The sequence below is a fragment of the Acipenser ruthenus genome, chromosome 53 (assembly GCF_902713425.1).
Source record: "Acipenser ruthenus chromosome 53, fAciRut3.2 maternal haplotype, whole genome shotgun sequence".
NCBI classification, from domain to species: Eukaryota; Metazoa; Chordata; class Actinopteri; order Acipenseriformes; family Acipenseridae; genus Acipenser; species Acipenser ruthenus.
The window spans coordinates 8069561-8091255 of record NC_081241.1 but is presented as its reverse complement, the minus strand read 5'-3'; the positions used below and the strand labels follow the sequence as shown (position 1 = coordinate 8091255).

General features: G+C 45.1%; 1 protein-coding gene and 1 long non-coding RNA gene across 2 annotated transcripts; both read right to left on the bottom strand.

The window, feature by feature from the left end:
* Window positions 1–1735: 1735 nt before the first annotated feature.
* Window positions 1736–5332, bottom strand: LOC131723206 (uncharacterized). The gene is made up of 3 exons (XR_009320167.1): window positions 5315–5332; window positions 3508–3717; window positions 1736–2607 (listed from the first exon to the last, which is right to left on the bottom strand). It is a non-coding gene; the product is annotated as an uncharacterized LOC131723206 (long non-coding RNA).
* An 8177-nt stretch (window positions 5333–13509) lies between these two features.
* On the bottom strand, window positions 13510–20410 carry LOC117969141 (tripartite motif-containing protein 16-like protein). Its single transcript, XM_059016432.1, has 4 exons — window positions 20128–20410; window positions 17903–18162; window positions 17596–17748; window positions 13510–14742 (listed from the first exon to the last, which is right to left on the bottom strand). Exons 1-4 carry the CDS (start codon window positions 20408–20410, stop codon window positions 14185–14187), a joined length of 1254 nt encoding a protein of 417 aa, XP_058872415.1. The 3' UTR covers window positions 13510–14184.
* Window positions 20411–21695: the final 1285 nt, after the last annotated feature.

Below are 21695 nucleotides of genomic sequence, written 5' to 3'. Positions count from 1 at the left end.
GCACACCCCAGTGGGTAGCATGTAGTATAAATGATATACTGTCTCTTCAAGGTGTTACATGCACACCCCAGTGGGTAGCATGTAATATAAATGATATACTGTCTCTTCAAGGTGTTACATGCACACCCCAGTGGGTAGCATGTAGTATAAATGATATACTGTCTTTTCAAGGTGTTACATGCACACCCCAGTGGGTAGCATGTAGTATAAATGATATACTGTCTCTTCAAGGTGTTACATGCGCACCCCAGTGGGTAGCATGTAGTATAAATGATATACTGTCTCTTCAAGGTGTTACATGCACACCCCAGTGGGTAGCATGTAGTATAAATGATATACTGTCTCTTCAAGGTGTTACATGCACACCCCAGTGGGTAGCATGTAGTATAAATGATATACTGTCTCTTCAAGGTGTTTCATGCGCACCCCAGTGGGTAGCATGTAGTATAAATGATATACTGTCTCTTCAAGGTGTTTCATGCTCCCTCCAGTGGGTAGCATGTAGTATAAATGATATACTGTCTCTTCAAGGTGTTTCATGCGCACCCCAGTGGGTAGCATGTAGTATAAATGATATACTGTCTCTTCAAGATTGTCCCTATTCCCCATTTGGAAGCACCACAAAACTTCAACAGCAATCACTACAAAAAAAGATTGTTTTTTATTTATTTATTTATTTATATAGACCTTTTTACGATGTGTAATATAAAAGCAATTGACAGTAAAACTATTTTATGTTTTCACTGTATAGCATTAAAAAACTAACAAGTCCTTTAAAAAAAGCTTAATAATAACATATTGTAGATGGCATTTTAAAATGATACATGATCTGTAGCTCTGGCTGAATGTGGTAAAATCATCCAACCTGCCCCCTTCCCCGCAAAAACATTTTTTGTGCGTACTTTAAAAACCGATTCCCAAGCAGTGCTGTAAAATGAGCTTTTCACAGGAGTCAGGCTGACCGTTTTAACCGCAACAGAACCGGGATAAGCGACCTTTGACCAAGAACCTGTGAACGTGACCACAACGCAAGAAAGGACCCGGTCATTGAAAGAGGTTGAAAATGTAGTCGCAGAGTATTACTGATGAACCAACAGCTTGGTTATGTGTATAATGCTGACTAATGTCATACATATGTCTGTCACAAATTCTATACCAATAAATCATGCAAAATATATCTCTAGGCAAACGTGTTAGACTGCATTGTGATGCATATGGACTATAGGTAGTTTGTTCCAAGTGCTTTAATTGTATTTCAATGTTTTAAATTTGTGATCAACATCTACTTTGAGCAATCATGTATATATATATATATATATATATATATATATATATATATATATATATATATATATATATATATATATATATATATATATATACACACACATACATATACTGTATATCAGCCCCATTTTTATACATGACTTTATAATCTACATAAACCATCTTACATTAAAATATTAAACACATTTACACAATCGCCTCCACTCAGTCATGTGTGACTCTATGAAATGTACCTGTTATTGTGTTATATGTGCAGTAAACTGCAAATGAAATGTGCTTATTTTTGGGGTCTATCAAACAATGCTTCACAGGAACTTAAACCCACCTTCAATGCATCTTTCCTGCATTTCAGTACATGTTTGTTGTCCATCTTTTTCAGAAAAGGTTACAGAGACAAGTTGTAAACTTGCAATGCCACCTTGACAGGAAACCTCAATCCCACAATGCCTCTGGTTAAAGTTTAAAGTTTATTTATTTATATAGCGCCTTTCACACCAGTGTCCCAAAAGCAATTTACAATACAGTAAAATCAACAACAAGAATGCAGTCAAATTAAACACAGACAACAGAAAACATGGTACGATTAATAATAAGAAGATTAGCAAGAGAACAGTTACTAAGGAACAATTCAATAATTAAAAGCAACAGAAACACAGTGAAGGAAAAACATAAAAATACCATTAATAAAAAGAGAAGAGTAAAATGACAATATTAATAGATTGAGACACAAAATCAGGATTCAAAAGCTAATTTAAAAAAAATGACACTTTAACCTCAAGCTTAGTGACCCGAGCTTCCCTGATGTCAGATGGCAATCTATTTATTCCACAATCTCGGTGCATTACAGCTAAAAGCTCTTTCGCCCTTTGTTTTAGTCTTTGGAATAGCTAGAAGGCCAGAATCGGCTGACCTCAGAGCACAGATAGGTGCACATGACGCTGTTTACAACCATGAGCCGTGCCACAGACCGAGTTCACTGGTTCAGTGGACCCGTGAGGTCCAGTGATCTGATCACGAAAACACACAGCCAGATGACCTGGTCATAGCGTGGAAATGCACCCCAGATCAACCCTAATTGTTCACGTCACAGTTTGCATTCTTAAAGAAAAAAGATTTTAAAAAATCATTTGATTTGCTTGTTAAGAGGCAAGTAGCTTTCCTGAGTTTCTTTACCACAGAGTCCCGTAGCTATTCACAAGCTGTAGTCTGCCCCCTGGTGTTTGGAGGATAGAACAACAGCTGCTCTGGTCCAACTATTCCTGGTCAACAAGAGTCTTGTTGGACAGACAGGCAGACAGACGGGTGGCTGGAGACAGACACCTGTGCAGAGGAGGAAAGATCATTAATAATATCAGTTTATTAATTCATTAATCAATCATATCAAATGCGTTAATCCGTTAGGTAATTATTAAAATAGCGAGTTAGTCTGTTTATCGGTTTTGCTATATCATTTTGCTTTGTTCAGTGTTTCTAGTGATTGAGTATCCTGTTAGACCCTGATTTGCCTTGGATAGAGAGCTTCTTTTTAATTCTCTCTCACGGAGTACTGCATAAAACAAGTATTGAAGCACTTGGATTGAGATCTGCACAGATATCACAAGCTAAGAAAAAGAAAATTAGATGGAAATAAGACTCCCATTGCACAGCAGTTTGATCCATTCCTGGTTTCACTAGGAGGTTATTAATAAGAAGACACACCTGAGCTTGTTACCTAGACACACTGGGGCTGATCAAGCTGGTAGCAGTAAAACCTGGAATGGATCACACTGCTGTGCAATTGGAGTCTTATTTCCATCCCTGATCTCTCTGTCTAAACATCCCACAGTTACCACCAACATACTGTAGCTTTCTTCACTATAAAATCAGCTACAAACCTCCTTCAATCAAAGTCTATCTACAGGGCTGGGAATCAGACTCCCGTTGCACAGCAGTGTGATCCATTCCTGGTTTCACTAAGAGTTTAATAAGATACACCTGAGCTTGTTACCTAGACACACTGCGGCTAATTTAGCTCATAGTAAAACCTGGATTAGGTGAAACTGCTATGGAATAGAAGTTTTATTTACATCCCTTTTGTTCATGGTGAAATGACCTGGTCTCCCATTGCTAGGGACCCTGAATCGAGATGCTCAGACACCTTGGCACCCAGTTTCCCAGTCCCTGACTCTCCCAACCCCTCACCCTCCCAACCCCAGCCCCAGCCCCAGCCCAGCCACTCACCCTCCCAGCCCCAGCCCCTCACCCTGGGCTCTACGTGAGGCTGTAGTCCTCTGCTCTGTGCTGCACGGCTCTGGAGAGGGGCTGTGATATGTCATGGAAGGCTATTCTCAGCGCATCCATCTTCTGCTCCATGGAGTCGATCCTCTGCTCCAGCTCCTTGTACGAGTTGCTCCAGTTCACATTGTGATCACACGTTATCCTCTGCAGGTGCTGAGACACACAGAGAGAAACAGACAAACATCATCACCTGCAGCTGCAGAGACACACGGAGAGTGAGAGAGACAGGGACACACACACAAACAGAATGAGACACACACCACCTGCAGCTGCAAAGACACACAGAGAGTGAGAGAGACAGGGACACACACACACAAACAGAATGAGACATACATCACCTGCAGAGACACACAGAGAGTGAGAGAGACAGGGACACACACACAAACAGAATGAGACACACATCACCTGCAGCTGCAAAGACACACGGAGAGTGAGAGAGACAGGGACACACACACACAAACAGAATGAGACATACATCACCTGCAGAGACACACAGAGAGTGAGAGAGACAGGGACACACACACAAACAGAATGAGACACACATCACCTGCAGCTGCAAAGACACACAGAGAGTGAGAGAGACAGGGACACACACACAAACAGAATGAGACACACATCACCTGCAGCTGCAAAGACACACGGAGAGTGAGAGAGACAGGGACACACACACACAAACAGAATGAGACATACATCACCTGCAGAGACACACAGAGAGTGAGAGAGACAGGGACACACACACAAACAGAATGAGACACACATCACCTGCAGCTGCAAAGACACACGGAGAGTGAGAGAGACACACATCATCACCTGCAGCTGCAGAGACACATGGAGAGTGAGACAGACAGGGACACACACACAAACAGAAGGAGACACACATCACCTGCAGCTGCAGAGACACACAGAGAGTGAGAGACACACACATCATCACCTGCAGCTGCAGAGACACACAGAGAGTGAGAGACACACACATCATCACCTGCAGCTGCAGAGACACACAGAGAGTGAGAGACACACACACACACACATCAACTGCAGCTGCAGAGACACACAGAGAGTGAGAGACACACACATCATCACCTGCAGCTGCATAGACACATGGAGAGTGAGACAGACAGGGACACACACACAAACAGAAGGAGACACACATCACCTGCAGCTGCAGAGACACACAGAGAGTGAGAGACACACACATCATCACCTGCAGCTGCAGAGACACACAGAGAGTGAGAGACACACACATCATCACCTGCAGCTGCAGAGAAACACAGAGAGTGAGAGACACACACATCATCACCTGCAGCTGCAGAGACACACAGAGAGTGAGAGACACACACACACACATCAACTGCAGCTGCAGAGACACACAGAGAGTGAGAGACACACACATCATCACCTGCAGCTGCAGAGACACACAGAGTGAGAGAGACACAGAGAGAAACAGACACACGTCATCACCTGCAGCTGCAGAGACACACACACACACACACAGCGATAGGTACACACACACAGAGACAGAATGAGGCATGGACACAGAGACAGGGACACAGGCCACTGCACGGCACACCAGGGGAGACTTTGATACAGCAAAGTTGCCTCAAACTAGGTCTCCAGGAACCAGGTTTCAAGCCACTGTTCCTGAGAAAGTGGCCTCGTGTTCCCTTGGCTTAACATAGCAAATCACGCCAGTGAGCTCACAAATAATAACCCAGCGACAGACAGCCCAGCGGAGAGCTGCTCCAGCACGTACCTTTAAGAGGTCCACCACTTACCGTGATCAGTCATCTTCCTCTGCTGGAGCCTAGCGTTCCGAAAACTGGCAAAGGAAAAGTAAGAAGAGTTTTAGACTCGCCTGATGACATTAAATCTCCTCCTACACGTTTAAATCTTAGGATTATACCAATCAGAGCTCTCCATACGATGCACACTGCAACAATAAAGTGGATGAGAGTGTATATGGACATGAATAAATATTAGATACATGACCTCACACTGCACGCTTCCTGCTCTACACACTACTGCTGACCTGTGCATATCTTTGCCAGTGGTTAAGAAAAAATAAATAATCTGACAATTCCCCAAATAATTCAACATGCTCTCAAAATCTCAGTACTCAGGTACGTGTGCGTGCTTGTGTTTGTCGCTTGGTCACACTCACACTTGGATGGCCTTCAGCAGTCGTCTCTGGTCCCTCCTGTGTTCTCCGCTGTGTCTCCTGCCTCTGCTGCTCCTGTGAAGCAGCCAGCACTCCCTCAAGACGTTGGCTGCCGCGTTGTGGATCTGCACACAAGACCAACCACAATCAGCACTTGCTCTCACCACAGGGGTCACGGGGGTCCCAGAGCATGGCCCCCTGCTACACCGGTAGACTGCACCCTCCCCCCGCAACCCACCCCCAGTACCTCAATATCATGAGTTTAGTGTCCCACAGTTACCCGTCTTGTATCTAACATTCAAAATCCTAAAAGGTATAGACAATGTCGACCCAGGGGACTTTTTTGACCTGAAAAAAGAAACAAGGACCAGAGGTCACAAATTGACGGCCGGAGAAGCGCACTCGCTCACTGCGCTGGGATTTCTGAAAAACATGACCCTCCTCAGAGGCTTGTATACAGCTTTTTGATATATTTTATACTTTGTAAACTATTAAGCTTTTTGTCCTTTTTTTGTCCATCTTCATTCATTTTAAAGGGGCTTTTTTCAACATTCTAAAGCTCCCCATTGTTTAAAAACTCCCAGACTTCCAGCATTCAATTTACTGTAAACGACGTAACTTTTGACACAAATCAGCTACTTTGACCACTTTCCAAACAAGTAAGACAAAAAGTTAGAGTATATGGAATCTTCCTCTACTTCGCTGCTATTCAAATCTGAAATCAAAACAGAAATAACTTTTACAAATCAAGAGGTCCAGCTGTTTTAGTAACCGCATCAACTAAATTTTCTTTAACTTTTTATAAACAACTGAAATTTTGACCACTTTCCCAACAAGCTAGACAAAAAGTTACAGGAAATAAAAAATTTCTACTTCTCTGCTATTCAAATGTCACGGGTGACAAAAGTGTATGTGATTTATTGAATTATTTTGTTGTGATTTTTTTTTAGAATGATTTATTTATTTTTCCTTTTTTTCACAATGTGTTGTTGGAATGATTAATTTAAGCACGTTATTGATGTATTGATTTATTTTGTTTTTACGAGGTATAACACAGGCCCGGTTTTTGGGATGGAACCGCATAACAGTCTCGCGTTTTGATTGGTCCATGTCTGTCACATGAATATGTCGTCACACGAGTGGAAAAGCGTGCAGGCATTTTTAACATTGTGATCAGATAGAGAGAGTGATCTGCTTTCCACAACCTTACCATTAAAATATAATGTGGTATTACACTGTACTGATATAACAAACTATGAGGAATTACTTTATATGAATTATCATGTTATGCACGAATGTAAGAATTGGCTTTCTGTGGTGGTGTACTTTTTTCTTTCAAGTAGCATATATCTATAATCGTTTTTGCGATATATTTTAATATAAAACATATACGCTATTGCAGTTTTGTTACAGGATACATTAGTTTATCTCTAATGTAATCACAGTTTTAAATATAGACTGCCCCTGTTTTCATTTACATCCCAAATTCTGGGCCGCTTTGCTTTTCAGATAATGTCCCAAATTCTGGGCCGCTTTGGTTTTTAGATAACGTCCCAAATTCTGGGCCGCTTTGGTTTTTAGATAACGTCCCAAATTCTGGGCCGCTTTGCATTTCCGAATTCAGCCCAGTTTTGGGGAATCAGCTGACAGCCGAGTTTCTAAGTCATGTATGCACAGTTTACCATAAACTGGATCGTGAATTCATTTGAGAGTAACCCTTAGTACATGAATCAAAGTTCATGTATTTTTTACTCTCCCCAGAAATCTTTTTTTTTTTTTTTTAATGAAAAAAACAAAAATGTAAATGTTAAAAAACGTATTTCTTATTACATGAAGAAACTACATTGCACTGAAATAGATACATGAAAATTAATTAAAGCAGTCGTTTTCCTTTATTAAAGGCTAATATTAAAACACATTTTTGGGAAGGAACATGGTATTCCGAAAAATCTCGTTTTCTTATGTAACGTCCATCAATATATTGTAGTGTTTCAGGTTCTTTTTGGACAGAAATGAGACTGCAGCTGTGAGTAGATGAAGGCCGTTTATTTTGACAATAATTAAATAATCACAAAATAAAATCATAAAGTGAGGGAAAGGAGACTGGGAGTCGACAGTGAAAATAAATGATTATAGTAATTTTTCTTTTACCCTTCCCAGTCTTTTCCCCACCCCTCTTTTGCGCAAAACCTGAACTCCAATTCCCCTCCACACACGTGTACCACCATGCAACCCCGGCACGCACACACCACCATGCAACCCCTGCACGCACACACCCACCACGCAACCCCTGCACGCACACACCACCATGCAACCCCTGCACGCACACACCCACCACGCAACCCCTGCACGCACACACCACCATGCAACCCCTACATGCACACACCACCATGCAACCCCTACATGCACACACCACCATGCAACCCCTACATGCACACACCACCATGCAACCCCTGCACGCACACACCACCATGCAACCCCTACACTCACACACCACCATGCAACCCCTACACGCAGACCCCACCATGCAACCCCTACATGCACACACCACCATGCAACCCCTACATGCACACACCACCATGCAACCCCTACATGCACACACCACCATGCAACCCCTGCACGCACACACCACCATGCAACCCCTACACGCAGAACCCACCATGCAACCCCTACATGCACACACCACCATGCAACCCCTACATGCACACACCACCATGCAACCCCTACATGCACACACCACCATGCAACCCCTACACGCACACACCACCATACAACCCCTACACGCACACACCACCATGCAACCCCTACATGCACACACCACCATGCAACCCCTACATGCACACACCACCATGCAACCCCTACACGCACACACCACCATGCAACCCCTACACGCACACACCACCATGCAACCCCTACACGCAAACACCACCATGCAACCCCTACATGCACACACCACCATGCAACCCCTACACGCAGACACCACCATGCAACCCCTACACGCATACACCACCATGCAACCCCTACATGCACACACCACCATGCAACCCCTGCACGCACACACCACTATGCAACCCCTGCACGCACACACCACCATGCAACCCCTACATGCACACACCACCATGCAACCCCTACATGCACACACCACCATGCAATCCCTGGATGCAGACACCACCATGCAACCCCTGCACGCATACACCCACCGTAGCAATTCTTTGCAAAATATATTTTCGGGTATTCAGCCCCATTCATGTCTATGGCAGTGTTAAAAAACACATTTTCAGTCATATCTCTCGAACCAGAGCACCTACAACCACCGTTCGAAGGATTCTAGACCAGCCTGAATTTAACATGCCACGTTTCGTAGCAATTCTTTGCAAAAAATATTTTCAGGGCGTTCAGCCTCACTCATGGCAGGGTTGAAAAACACATTTCAGGCATATCTCTCGAACCCGAGCATGTAGAACCACCATTCAAAGGGATATAGACTCAGGGGAGCACCCCAAACCACCCCCTAAAAAAGGTGTGGTGGTTCACGCAAAAACTCATGTCATGACAAAAAAATTCACTTTGCCAAGCCGTCCTGGTATCTGAACCATGAAAATGGTGACTCCTTATGCGGGGCCTCATGGGGCCCCACCGCAAAAAAAAAATCAAGTTCCTAACCTCCACAGAACCCAAGATAAGCCCTGTCAAAAATGTCCAAAAACTACCCTTTTCGGGGTCATATCTCCATGACCCCGGGGCCTAGATACCGGGTTGAACTTCCTAGGGTCATGTCTGGGGGCCCTCTTTCACAGGGAGCCACCCATTTTCGAATGCTACATTTTCAACAAATTTACACATTTTCAGCATGATGGCATGTCAAGGTTGCATTTCCAATAGCTTTTGAGCTCCAGGTTGGCAAAAAGGGTCTAAACTGGTGTCCTTTCTAGCTGGGGACACATCGCTTAGAGGGATCGACAGTGGCCCCGGGGTGGACCCCCGTACCGATTTTCAAGTCTCGGGGACCCACGGAACCCGAGATATAGCACCCTGAAAAATGTCTATGGGAAATGCCATTATAAAACCCTTTTGGGGCAACGCCCACCATCTGGCAGTGGGGAGGCGTATGTACCCGTGGCCGATGTCTTTCTTTAGCTAAGACTCTTGTGAGTGCCCTTCTGAGTTCGTTGGCCCAGGGGTCGTGGAGATACATGTACGATAAGAGACCACCCCCTTCCCTATGGCGAATCCCATTATAAAAACACCATCGGGGTAAGGCTCGGCCAATGGAGGTCGTGGGTCGTACGAACTCGAAGGAACCCATTTTCTTTAGCTAAGACTGTTGTGCATCTAAAGAGAGTACTAGCGAGTTTGTTGGCCCAGGATTTGTGGACTCATGGGGTATGACAGGAGGACCGCCCCCCCCCCGACCGTGATTTCCTATAGCAAAATACATACAAAAAATGTCCATTATATATAAGACCTGAAATGTGCTCATTTTGTAGTGTATTTATGCAACAGAAGCACCAGTTTAAGTCCATTCCAAGTGTTTTGTGATCACAGTATCAGCTTGAGTGTATCGGAGAATAGTCTTGCACCAAAAGCGAGCAGAGGCGAAAAAAAGCACTATATACCCTATTCTTTAAAATATCATTTTGCAGTGCAAATTTGAGGAATGCAACCACTTAGCAACTTGCAAATTGGTACTGCAAAAACCTTTACAAAAGGCTGTCAAAATTTTAAAAAGGCTGTCAAAGTTACAAAAAAATAGGTGTGCTCCTAATCCAATACTTGTATTTTAATTCTGTGCATCCAAATACTTGTAGTTAAAAGTTTTAAGAATTAAGCCTACTGTTTGTTGTTCTGTCCTAAACCAGCAGTTTGTCACCCAGATTTATTAAATAAACGGGGGGGGGTCATCAGATTATTCTCCATTTTATTGTAACTGAGGTACCGTTCAGTTGAGTGAAAATTGTAAAGAGGTACTCAAGCTGAAACCTCCATATAGAAGGGGTACAGTTTCAAAAAAAGGTTGAAAACCCCTGACCTACAGTATAAACTATCAGGAATAGATAAGGGAAATGTTGACTAATACAGTACAATAGGATTTATTTGAAGTTGTTGAAGGGCACTGGTCTCTTAAACCCAGAAGTTCTGATAAACCCCTACATCTCACTATATATTGATGGACATTACATAAGCAAATGAGATGTCCTTTTTTTTGATATACCATGTTCCTAAATGTTTTCTGGGGAGAGTAAAAAATACATTAACTTTGATTCATGTACTAAGGGTTACTCTTAAATGAATTAACGGTCCAGTTTATGGTAAACTGTGCATGCATGACTTAGAAACTCGGCTGTCAGCTGAGCAGAATATCTCAAAAACTGGCCTGAATTCGAAAATGCAGAATTTGGGACGTTATCTAAAAACCAGAGCAGCCCAGAAATTGGGATGTTATCACAGCGGTTCAAAATTTGGGACGTTATCTGCAAACCAAAGCGGCCCAGAATTTGGGACGTGAATGAAAACAGGGACAGTCTATATGTACAACTGTGATTACATTAGATCTAAACTAATACATCCTCTAACAAAACTGTACTAGTGTGGAAGACATATATTTGTATTAAAATATATCGCAAAAACAATTATAGATATATGCTACTTGAAAGAAAAAAGTACACCACCACAGAAAGCCAATTCTTACATTCGTGCATAACATGATCATTCATATAAAGTAATTACCCATAGTTTGTTATATCAGTACAGCGTAATACAACATTATATTTTAATGGTAAGGTTGTGGAAAGCAGATCACTCTCTCTCTTTGATCACAATGTTAAAAATGCCTGCAAGCTTTTCCACTCGTGTGACGACATATTCATGTGACAGACCATGTTCCATCCCAAAAACCGGGCCTGTATCATACCTCGATTGCTCTGATAGTGTACGTGAGTTCCTGTACCTTAACAGGGCTGGGACAATGCAAGTCAGTTTCAGTGTTAGTGCTCACTCTCGCCAGGTATATATAACAGACAATTATTCCATCAATTCGGTTACTAATACACCCATTCAAATTCTTCAAAGTTAACTGAAGGTACATATTATAAATAAACACATTCATTTTAAAGTATGCTAGTATGGGGTATTAATGTTCATGAGAAAGGAGGAGGTGGGCAGTCGTGTTTACGTGACGTAATTTTGGCGCTTCTGAAAAGAAGCACATTTTGAATCCAGTATCATATCAAACAGTAAAGACCGGGTTTATTTTCAGGCACTAGATGGCAGTATAAACCCATTGTTTTGGGAAGGTCCCCACGGAAATCTGCAGTCAAATTTCCTAAAATTTGCAAAGAGAAAAGCGTGTAAAATTCTGCGGCAAAGACTTTAACGACAGACAGTGTTAATGATTATTAATAAATAAAAAAGTCACAGTTAGTTAAATTCAATTTATTAAATCACATTGCTAAAATCTGAAGAAAAAAAAACCCAGAACAAACATTTTATTGAAATCAAAGAAGAAAAAACAAAACACATACGATAAAGCAAACTTAAGTTCACATTTTTTAAAACTGTTACAGCACTGACTATTGGATGCCATTTTAAAAACATATATAAAACATAACAATTCTTAAAAATATATTAAATACAGTCTTGCCCAAAACACATGACTATTCCATGATGTTTTATCCCGCGATCGGGAAATTCTGGCGGGACTAATTTAGTAAACACAGAAACAAACTTGTAAAACTCTGTGCGTGCATTGAACTGTAATAAAACCAAGGTAAGGGCTTGGTGCTGTACTTCAGTTAATGATCTCTAAGCTTCAGTGTTGTCTGTTGCTGGTTTGAGCAACACGTCGGTTTGGTGACTTGTATTTTGTGTTACAGGCCTTAAACAATGTGGATTCAATTTGCAAATACGGTCCTTCAGTACGACTAGTAAATGAATAACATCGTGAACAGTGTGTAATGTACCTGCGTGCAATGTCAGGCAGACAGTTCAGTGTGCAATGCTGTACTGCGTTTTACTGTTTATGTTAACCATAGTATTACATTGCTGTGTAATTTGCACTGATGATCCGTGCCTCTTTTATACATTCTAATATTATGACTGGTGTATTTACAAGCCTGCTTTTTACACTGTAATGATGTTTGGCACACTACTCGCTGAGTATTTTGTATTGTGCAGAGCTGCTGCAGATTGGATGCGTCTCTGCTCCAGGACTTGCAACTTTCAGAAACGATGATTCCTAATAAAGTGTCACTATTAAGCTTTGTGTGTGTCTGTGTCAGTGTGTGTGTGCACATGCGTGTGTGTCAGTGTGTGTCTGTGTGTTTGTGTGTGTGCCAGTGTGTGTGTGTCTGTCTGTCTGTGTCAGTGTGTGTGTGTGTGTCTGTGTGGGGGGGAGTGTCTGTGTCAGTGTGAGTGTGCATGCATGTGTGTGTGTGTCTGTGTGTCTGCGTGTTTGCGTGTGTCTGTGTCAGTGTGTGCGCGAGTGTGTATCAGTGTGTGTGTGTATATCCGCGTGTGTCAGTGTGTGTGTGTGTGATTCACAGGCTGTTTTTTGGGATGTCTGACAAGGACAGGGTTAATTCCGAGCGCAGGGGGAGTGGCTCCTTCTCCAGGACCCGTAGCTCGCTGCGCAACTCGGAGAGCGCGGAGGGAGAGAAGAGGCGGAGGAGTGGAGGCAGCGCTGTACTGCAGGTCAGAAACTTGAAAACTCGATGCGGTGCCGTGCATTGAACTGTAATAGAACTGTGTTCCTCCAATATTGAGTTTCTTCTCATTATCTTAATCTTCCTTTACCTGGCTTTGAGCTGTTTCGTATATTTGCTAAGAAATATAATAATAATAATTTACTGTGTATTTAGGTGTAGCTTTTTAAATATATTTTGGATGATCTTTGCTTCAGTCGTTCTGAGCGGTTCTGGGTTCCTCCAATATTAAGTTTCTTCTCATTATCTTAATCTGCCTTTACCTGGCTTTGAGCTGCTTTGAGAAGCTCGTCTGGAGAATCCTAACTGCCAGACAGCCTTCCTCATTACATTCAAATATCACGTGACAAACCTTCAACTGTGCCAGTCCTGCCTACTCTCTATATATAAACATATACAGGGTCGCAGCCAGCCATGACAAATGACGAGGCGCTTGCCCGTGCGCAGTGCAATATTAATAAGCTGGATTTGCTAAACTGCGGGCTGCCAAGGGAATGTATTATTCCTTGTTATTAGACTAGTATGCACTTCTTTCTCATCAACAGTATTACTTTGCCTCACATATATGGGCAATCAACATATTTCATATGAAACCCATTCACTGCTAAAAACAAATAATTCACGTCGTTTTGCTCTGCAGGTGGTGCCGTTTTACCCCCTAACTTTCATCCAAAGTTGTGTCAGATTGAACATTCCCTTCACCCGAGGAGTGGAGAGGACAGACAGGGAGTTCAATACAAAGGGTTTCTTACAACACAAAACAGTCTAGTTCAGCTGGCAGATTGTTACAGAGGAACCATAAGAATGAAGCCCAAACCCAGGATAGAGCGGCTCAATGAATACGGTTTGGAATCTGTGCAGGAGGGTCATTGTGTCAGAGACGCCATAAAATGACAGCGTGCCGGCATTAAAGTCCAGATACACTCCTATTCTGGGGGGGTGGGGGGCAGTTATTGCAGTTTGATAGTTATTGTGCCGGGCAGAGTAACTGGAACCAGAGCAGATCAAACTCCAGGACTTGTCATTGAATCCAAGGAGACAGGAAAGATCCACTCCTTTCCTTCTGATTCCTTTATATGTGACTCCTATAGAAGCCTCTCCCCCACTCCACTCAATCTCCCAGTAACAGCGAGTCCCAGACAGACCCTCTCTGCAAAGCACTTGGAAATAGCCATCAAATCTCTCTGGGTGATCACCTGGATATCTCTGGGTCTCTCCCCTCAGTGTCACCTTTCTGTTCCCTTCAGACAGACAGAGCTCTCTATGCGCTGTGTTGGGGTCCAGTGTGAGCTGACAGGAATCTGATTGAAGAGAAGAGGACGGGTAGAGGAGAGACGGTTAGAAAAGTCAAATGAGAAAATCTCCACTAGGTTTGAATGGTACAAAACCAACAAAAATACAGACTGATAAATACATATTACAGCAGGTTCTTTTTATAATGGGTGTTTCTGACATGAGGATACAACTTGAAAACAGAAGAGGCATTGAGGTACAGAGGTACAGAAGGGAGTAATAGGATTATTTTGTATTATTTTGGGTGAGTTTGTGCGAATTCGTTTTGCAGCTGGCAATCAATGCACAAACTAAATATTATTTATCATTTACATCATTGTAAATTATTATCCATTCCCCTCCCACAAATATTGGTTCAGATAAATACATGCAAAATGGCTTGGGGTGGGGCATTTCTTTCCATTTGCTTACTAAATATCTTGAATAGAATATCATCCACTAAAATCCCTCCTATCTCCTCCATGCTCCCTCCTCCATGGTCCCCCCAGCCTGCTCCCTCCTCCCACATCTATGCTCCCTTCTCCTGCCTCTATATTCCCTGCTCCCTCCTTCCTGCTCCCTCCACCCTCCTGTCTCTGCCCTGCTCCCTCCTCCCTGTTGTCTCCTCCTTGCTCCCTTCTGTCTCCTCCTTGCTCCCGCTCCTCTGATCCCTCCTCCCTGTTTTGTCCTACTGCCTCCCACCTCCTTCCTCCCTGCTGCCTTCTCCCTCCTCACTCCTCCCTCCTCCCTGCTGCCTCCTCCCTTGTCCCTGCTCCCTACTGTCTCCTCCCTGTTCCCTCTCCTCTGATCCATCCTCCCTGCTCCTTCTGCAATGCTCCCTCCTGTCTCCTCCCTACTCCCTCCTGCCTGCTGCATCATCCCTCCTCCCTCCTCCCTGCTCCCTGTTGTCTCCTCCCTGTTCCCTCTCCTCTGATCTATCCTCCCTGCTCCTTCCTCCATGCTCCCTTCTCCCTGCTGCCTCCTCCCTTCTCCCTCCTCCCTGCTCCCTGCTGCCTTCTTCCTCCTCCAATGTCCCCCCAGCCTGTTCCCTCCTACCACATCTATGCTCCCTCCTCCTGCCGCTATACTGTCTCCTCCCTCCTCCCTGCTACCTTCTTCCTGCTGCTTCCTCCTTCCTCCCTGTTGTCTCCGCCCTGTTGTCTCCTCCCTGTTGTCTCCTCCTTGTCTATTTAGACTGTGATGTTTAAGGTTGATAATCAATAGATTTGATGTATAATTGTAACTTCTTCAATTAGTACTAATTAAATACAGCTTTGCATACAATTTCAGTTCACTTAATATTCCTACAGGGTATGTGTTGCCATTTTACCCACTCAGACCCCTTGCTTACTAAATATCTTCAATAGAATATCGTCCTGTAGCAGGCCGATTGCCCGTCACATGTGGAAATTAGTGTTTGTTTAATGTATATGTGGAAATGAATTTGCTTTGTGTGCTTTTTGGTTTTTAAGTTTGATTAAATGATTGTTTACAGATGGGAGCTAAGTTGAGACTTGCTGCCTGCTAGGTTTGGTTAAGAGGAAGGGCAGTGAGTGATTGTCTGTGCTGGTCCTCAATCAGCAGATGGGCGGGTCTCGACTGTATGTCCGTCAGCAGAAAAACGTCCAGTGGGGATCGTTCTAGGTGACTGCAACACCATGCTGCACACAGGGGCGCTGAGTACACTCGGGAGGACAGGGTCCGCTCTGCAGGAATGACAGCTACGCAACTCTGAGACTGCAAGTGGTGCTTGTGAAGGCAATGCCCAGCCAAGGCCATATGAAGCAGCAGGATACCGGCTCATCAGTAGGTTATTTTAGCACTCGCCCTGTGTGGCACCTTTTATTTGTAGTTTTTGTACTGGTGTTTTATTTTGCCTTTGTACAGTTTCCTGTACGTGTCCTCTGTGCGTTACCATCACTGGTAGCGTCACATAACCCGTTTGCTTACTTTTCTGTTCTGTGTTTAATAAATCCTGTGCGCATGTCCAGCATTTCAACTCCATCTCCCATGTCTCTGTGTCTGGCCTATCAGCGGTTACTCACACTCGTGACAGGAGTGCCTCGTCACACGTCCACTCTGCAAATATATATCTAATATTTTAATGAGCAATCCATCCCACAAGTGCAGTGATACTGCAATATACATTTACTACCAGCACAGGATGACTGGGAGGGATAGCTGTTCATTTTACCCCACAACTGGATTCACATGCATTGTACATGTATTAAAAGATGGGATGATTATCTATTCAGGTATACCAAGATATTTAGGGAGAGAAAGGTCTGAGTGGAAAAACAGGCAACAAATGCCCCTCCCCCAGTCATTCTGCATGTATCCATCTGAACCAATACTTGTTGGAGAGGAGTGTAGATTAATGACTTCACAATTACTAATAAATAATAATAATTGCTGCCCTCAAGCTCCACCCCTCCCTGTTCTGTAGTGTTAGCTCTTCTCACAATGGAGTGACACATCTTTCAGTCAAATGTTTCAGTGAAAACAGACTTACATTTTAAAAACTCAGCTCTGTTCCTTGGCTCTTGAGCTTGCAGACTATAAACTGCAACGCCATTCACTGGGCAGTAAAAAAGAGAGAAACATAGAATGAGTTGTTTAATGTTTGAATCCCTCTATCTCTGTTTGAATGCTATTGTGTTGTTTTCTCATGTAATGTCTTTAGAAACTCTCTTCCTTCCTGCTCTCATCACTCGGGATGTCACTGTAAATGAGGTGGGGCGTTTCAACCTGGGAAATCATTTGAAATAAAACATCTGCAATATTCATATAGTCAACAATCTGCAAGAGGTCTTTATTAATGTCTTGCAAGTCCTATCCCTCCTCAAGCCATGGTCTATTTGAGAATTCTCAACCAAAGGAATCTATTTCACACCAACCTGTTGTGGTTATTTTGACTAATTCCCCCTTGCAGAAGTCCTCAATATGGTCTTTAAGTTCAGATACAGCTTTCCTCACAGCCCCAAAAGAGAAGTCTGTATTGACAGTAACGCTGGGTAAGTCTCCAGCTTCAGGAGGGGCACAGAGAGACTGGAAATTCTACAACAGGAAAGTGGAGAAAAGGAGTTTTCAGTGAAACAGAATGGGGTCCAAAACACTCCTGGGGAAAAGCAAGGATTCATTCAATTGGAGAGGTCTGTCTGAAACTAGCCCAGTTATGGACTTGAGATTTTCTAACACGCAGTGATATTACCTGTAGAAAATGGATGTGATCCTCTGTCTCTGAAAGCTGTTGCAGCTCAGCATTTCTATTTATTAGCTCAGCAATCTCCTGCTCCAGTTTCTTCATGCGTCCTTCAGCCTGATTCACTGCAGCCTTCTCGTTAGCTCCAATCAGCTCAATAACCTCAGTGTGGATCTTCTCAATGGATCGGATCAGCTCAGTAAAGATCTTCTCACTTTCCTTTATTTCTATGCATGCAGATCTCTGCGTGAAAGAACACAGTAGAGGAGACATGGTTAGAATTGATATCAACAACACATCAGGCATAGACAGTAAACTTCTGTAGTGTTCCAGTCCATCTGTTAATAATAATAATAATAATAATAATAATAATAATAATAATAATAATAATAATAATAATAATAGACAGTAGGTTGAATGATATTGGAAGAAATTCCTGATTAATCACTGAACTAGTTATTCAAGTAGCCAGCTGTTGAAATCTGTATTAACAATGTTGCTAAATGTGTTGATAGAATATGCCCTAATATAATTATTTATTGCACTGTATAATATAAACATTTTTTCTGTGGCTCCATTTTTCTCCAGTAGAAAGAACAGATCTCTTCTAACTTGCTCCAGTATTGACACAACTCTTCCATGACTGGAGTTCCATCCTTCTTATAAACCTGTGCAGAACTCGATTATAACAGCATTGTGTTTGTATTCTAACAGTGCCATTCTCAAACTCCAGTCCCATTCCCAACTCTCTCCTCCCCTGTCCCTCTCACACTTTCAGCACCTTCTGCTTATCTAAACCTGGCCTCAGTCCCAAACCTCACCTCTTAGAGCTTTATATATCTCCTGGAATTCAGACACACAGTTAAGTTTCGTGTTTTGTGAAATCGTCAGTCTCTCTGTCTCACTGAAGCAAGAATGGCTTCCAACTTGTGGACAAAGGATCAGTTTAGCTGTTCAGTGTGTCTGTAGATATTGAAGGACCCAGTCACTATTCCATGTGGACACAGTTACTGTATGGGGTTTATTAAGAACTGCTGGGATCAGACTGATCATACAGGTGTCTACAGCTGCCCCCAGTGCAGAGAGACCTTTACCCCAAGGCTTGTTCTGTGCAGAAACATCATGCTGGCTGAAGTTGTGGAGAAATGAAAGAAGACAGGACTCAATCCTCCTCCTGCTCAAAGTTATGCTGGACCTGGAGTATTGTAGTGCAGGGGTGTGTCAATTTGTATTTATTTATTTATTTATTTATTTAAAAAAAAAAAAAAAAAAAAAAATAAGTTTGTTTGTATTATTTAAAAAAAAACCTTTTGTGTTTTTGGTTGTTTTATTTTTATTTTGTTGTTTTAAAAATAAATAAGTAGTTTTTGTTTGTTTCTTTTATTTTAAATTTCACTACTCCTGCACTATTGGAGTGCAGGGGTAGTTATTTTTCATTTTTTATTTTTTATCAAAAAACTTTGTGTTCTGTGTGCCCCTGCACTATTGGAGTGCAGGGGTGTGCAATTTGTGTTTGTTTTATTTTGATTTATTGTTTGTTTGTTTGTTGTTTAATAAATAAATAAATAAAAAATACAAATAAATATTGAATAATGAGTGGGCAGACAGCACAGCCCACCAAACAATGGGCAAAGGTGGCTGCAGGGGAGGCTGCAGCCCCTTTCAAGAACATCACCAGGAGGCACGGGGTCAGGTGCCTCCTGAAGGACTCCCTCTCGATCGAGGGCTTTGTCAAGGCCATGGCCAAGGTGATGTACGGCGAATACGGCGATTGAGAGGGGCCTCGCGGTGGCGGGGATTTTTATCCCCGTCGAACCGCTCGCGGGCCTGGGCACAAGGGTCGTCCTTTGCAATGTGCCACCTTTTTTGAGGGACGACCTGCTCAGGCCCCACTTGCAAGCCCTGGGGGAGATCAAAACATCGATCCACCCCCTCCCCCTGGGCTGCAGAGACCAGGCCCTCTGCCACATCCTGTCCTTCCGCCGCCAGGTGACCATCCACCCCAAGCTCCAGCAAGGCGCAAAGCCACCCGCGCCCGCACCGCACCCCTCCGAGTCCACCTCGCCCCCGGGGCCCTCCAAGAGGCCCGCAGAGAAGGGGGGCAAAAAAGTACCCGCCCCCCTCCCAGTAACATCCGGGGGGGGAAAGGGGGAGAAGGCCCCCGAGGCGGCCGGACCCTCCGCGCCTTCCGAAAGCGCGCGGGGGGAGAAGGTCGCCGAGTGGACCGCGGTCACCTGCCGCAAGAAGAAGGTTGCGGCCAGGTCCAACGGGGAGGCCGAGCGAGGGGAGACATATCCCGCCGCCGCACCAACTGGCGATGGGTAAGGGGGAGTCCCAGAGAAAGGGACTCCCTCGACGGCACCCCCCGCGAGGCAGGGTGGCAAAGCCGCCCGGAAAACGAAGCACCTCATCCCCGGGTACGATGAGAGAAGCGCTGCCGGAGGTGTGCTCCCCGTTGCCGTGACAGGGCAGGGGACAGTCTCCGGCAGCCTCAGGGGGAAAAGGAAGCAAGTGCATACGTCTCGGCCTCTTGGTGAGGGTCCCCGGGGGGGCGATAGAGGGCCCCCAGAAACGAAAGAGACCGCCTCGGCGTCCCCCCTCTACCGGCGACGAGGACTCCGGCCCTCGTGCTGCCACAGAGGGGGAGAAGGATCCATCCCCCGAGGCGGTCCGGGGCTCCGCAGTAGCAGCGGAGCCCATGGAAGAGGCCCCCGCCGAGAGGCCAAAGGGGAGGGAGGATCCCGCAAGGGCAAAAGAAGCCCTTCGGGTAGATCCCCTCCCCGTCACACAACTGACCTCGGAAGCCGGCCCCGATTCTACCATCGAGGGGCCGGCTGCAGAGGAGGTCGCCGAGGGGGCGCAGGAGGGGCCCCCGAAAGAACAGCTGCCTCGGGCACCGCCTTCCTCCGGAGGCGACACGGGTCCTGAAAACTGTGTTGCCGAGGAGGGGGCGGCGGAAACAGCTCCCGAGGCAGGCATGGGCTCCGCAGATAACGCGGAGCCCATGCAGGCGACCTCCGCCGAGGGGCCGGAGGGGGAGGAAGATCTACCCCTCCCAGAACAAGAGCTGCCTCGGGCTCCCAAGGCAGGCGTGGGCTCCGCAGCTAACGCAGAGCCCATGCAGGCGACCCCGGCCGAGGGGTCGGAGGGGGGAGCTGAGCCCCCCCAATCAGAACAAGAGCTGCCTCAGGCTTCCCTCTCTTGTGGCGACGGGGGTTCCGGCCCTCGTGCTACCGCGGATGGGGAGGAGAAAACACCCCCTGAGGCAGACGTGGGCTCTGCGGAGCCCGCGCTTACATTGGGCTCCAGAGCGCGGAAGGGAGGGGAAGAACCAGAGAGGGCAGAAGGTGGGGCCCTCGAGGTAGATCCCCTCCCCGAAGTGCAACGGGGCCAAGAAACCGGTCCCCAACCCAGCATCGAGGGACCGGTTCCAGTCACTGAGGTGGCGCGGGAGGAGCCCCTGAAAGAACAACCGCCTCAGACTTCCCTTTCCGGCGGCGACGAGGGCTCCAGCCCTTGCGCGTCCGTCGGGGGGGAAACATCGCCCGAGGTGGTCCCGGTGACTGATGCGGAGGAAGGGGAAGGACCCGAAAGGGTGTATCCCCTTTCTCTAGGGGAGGGAGGGGAAGGACCCGAGAGGGTGGATCCCCTTCCTTCGAGGGAAGAGGACGGGCCTGAGACCGTGCCTCGGACCTCAAAGGAGGGACCCAGAGCGGGGACGACGAGACCGTCCGGCTCGGCGGTGTACGTCGAGCGTCCGTCTGCACCCCCGAAATCGAGGGTGCAGACGGTCCCCGCCAGG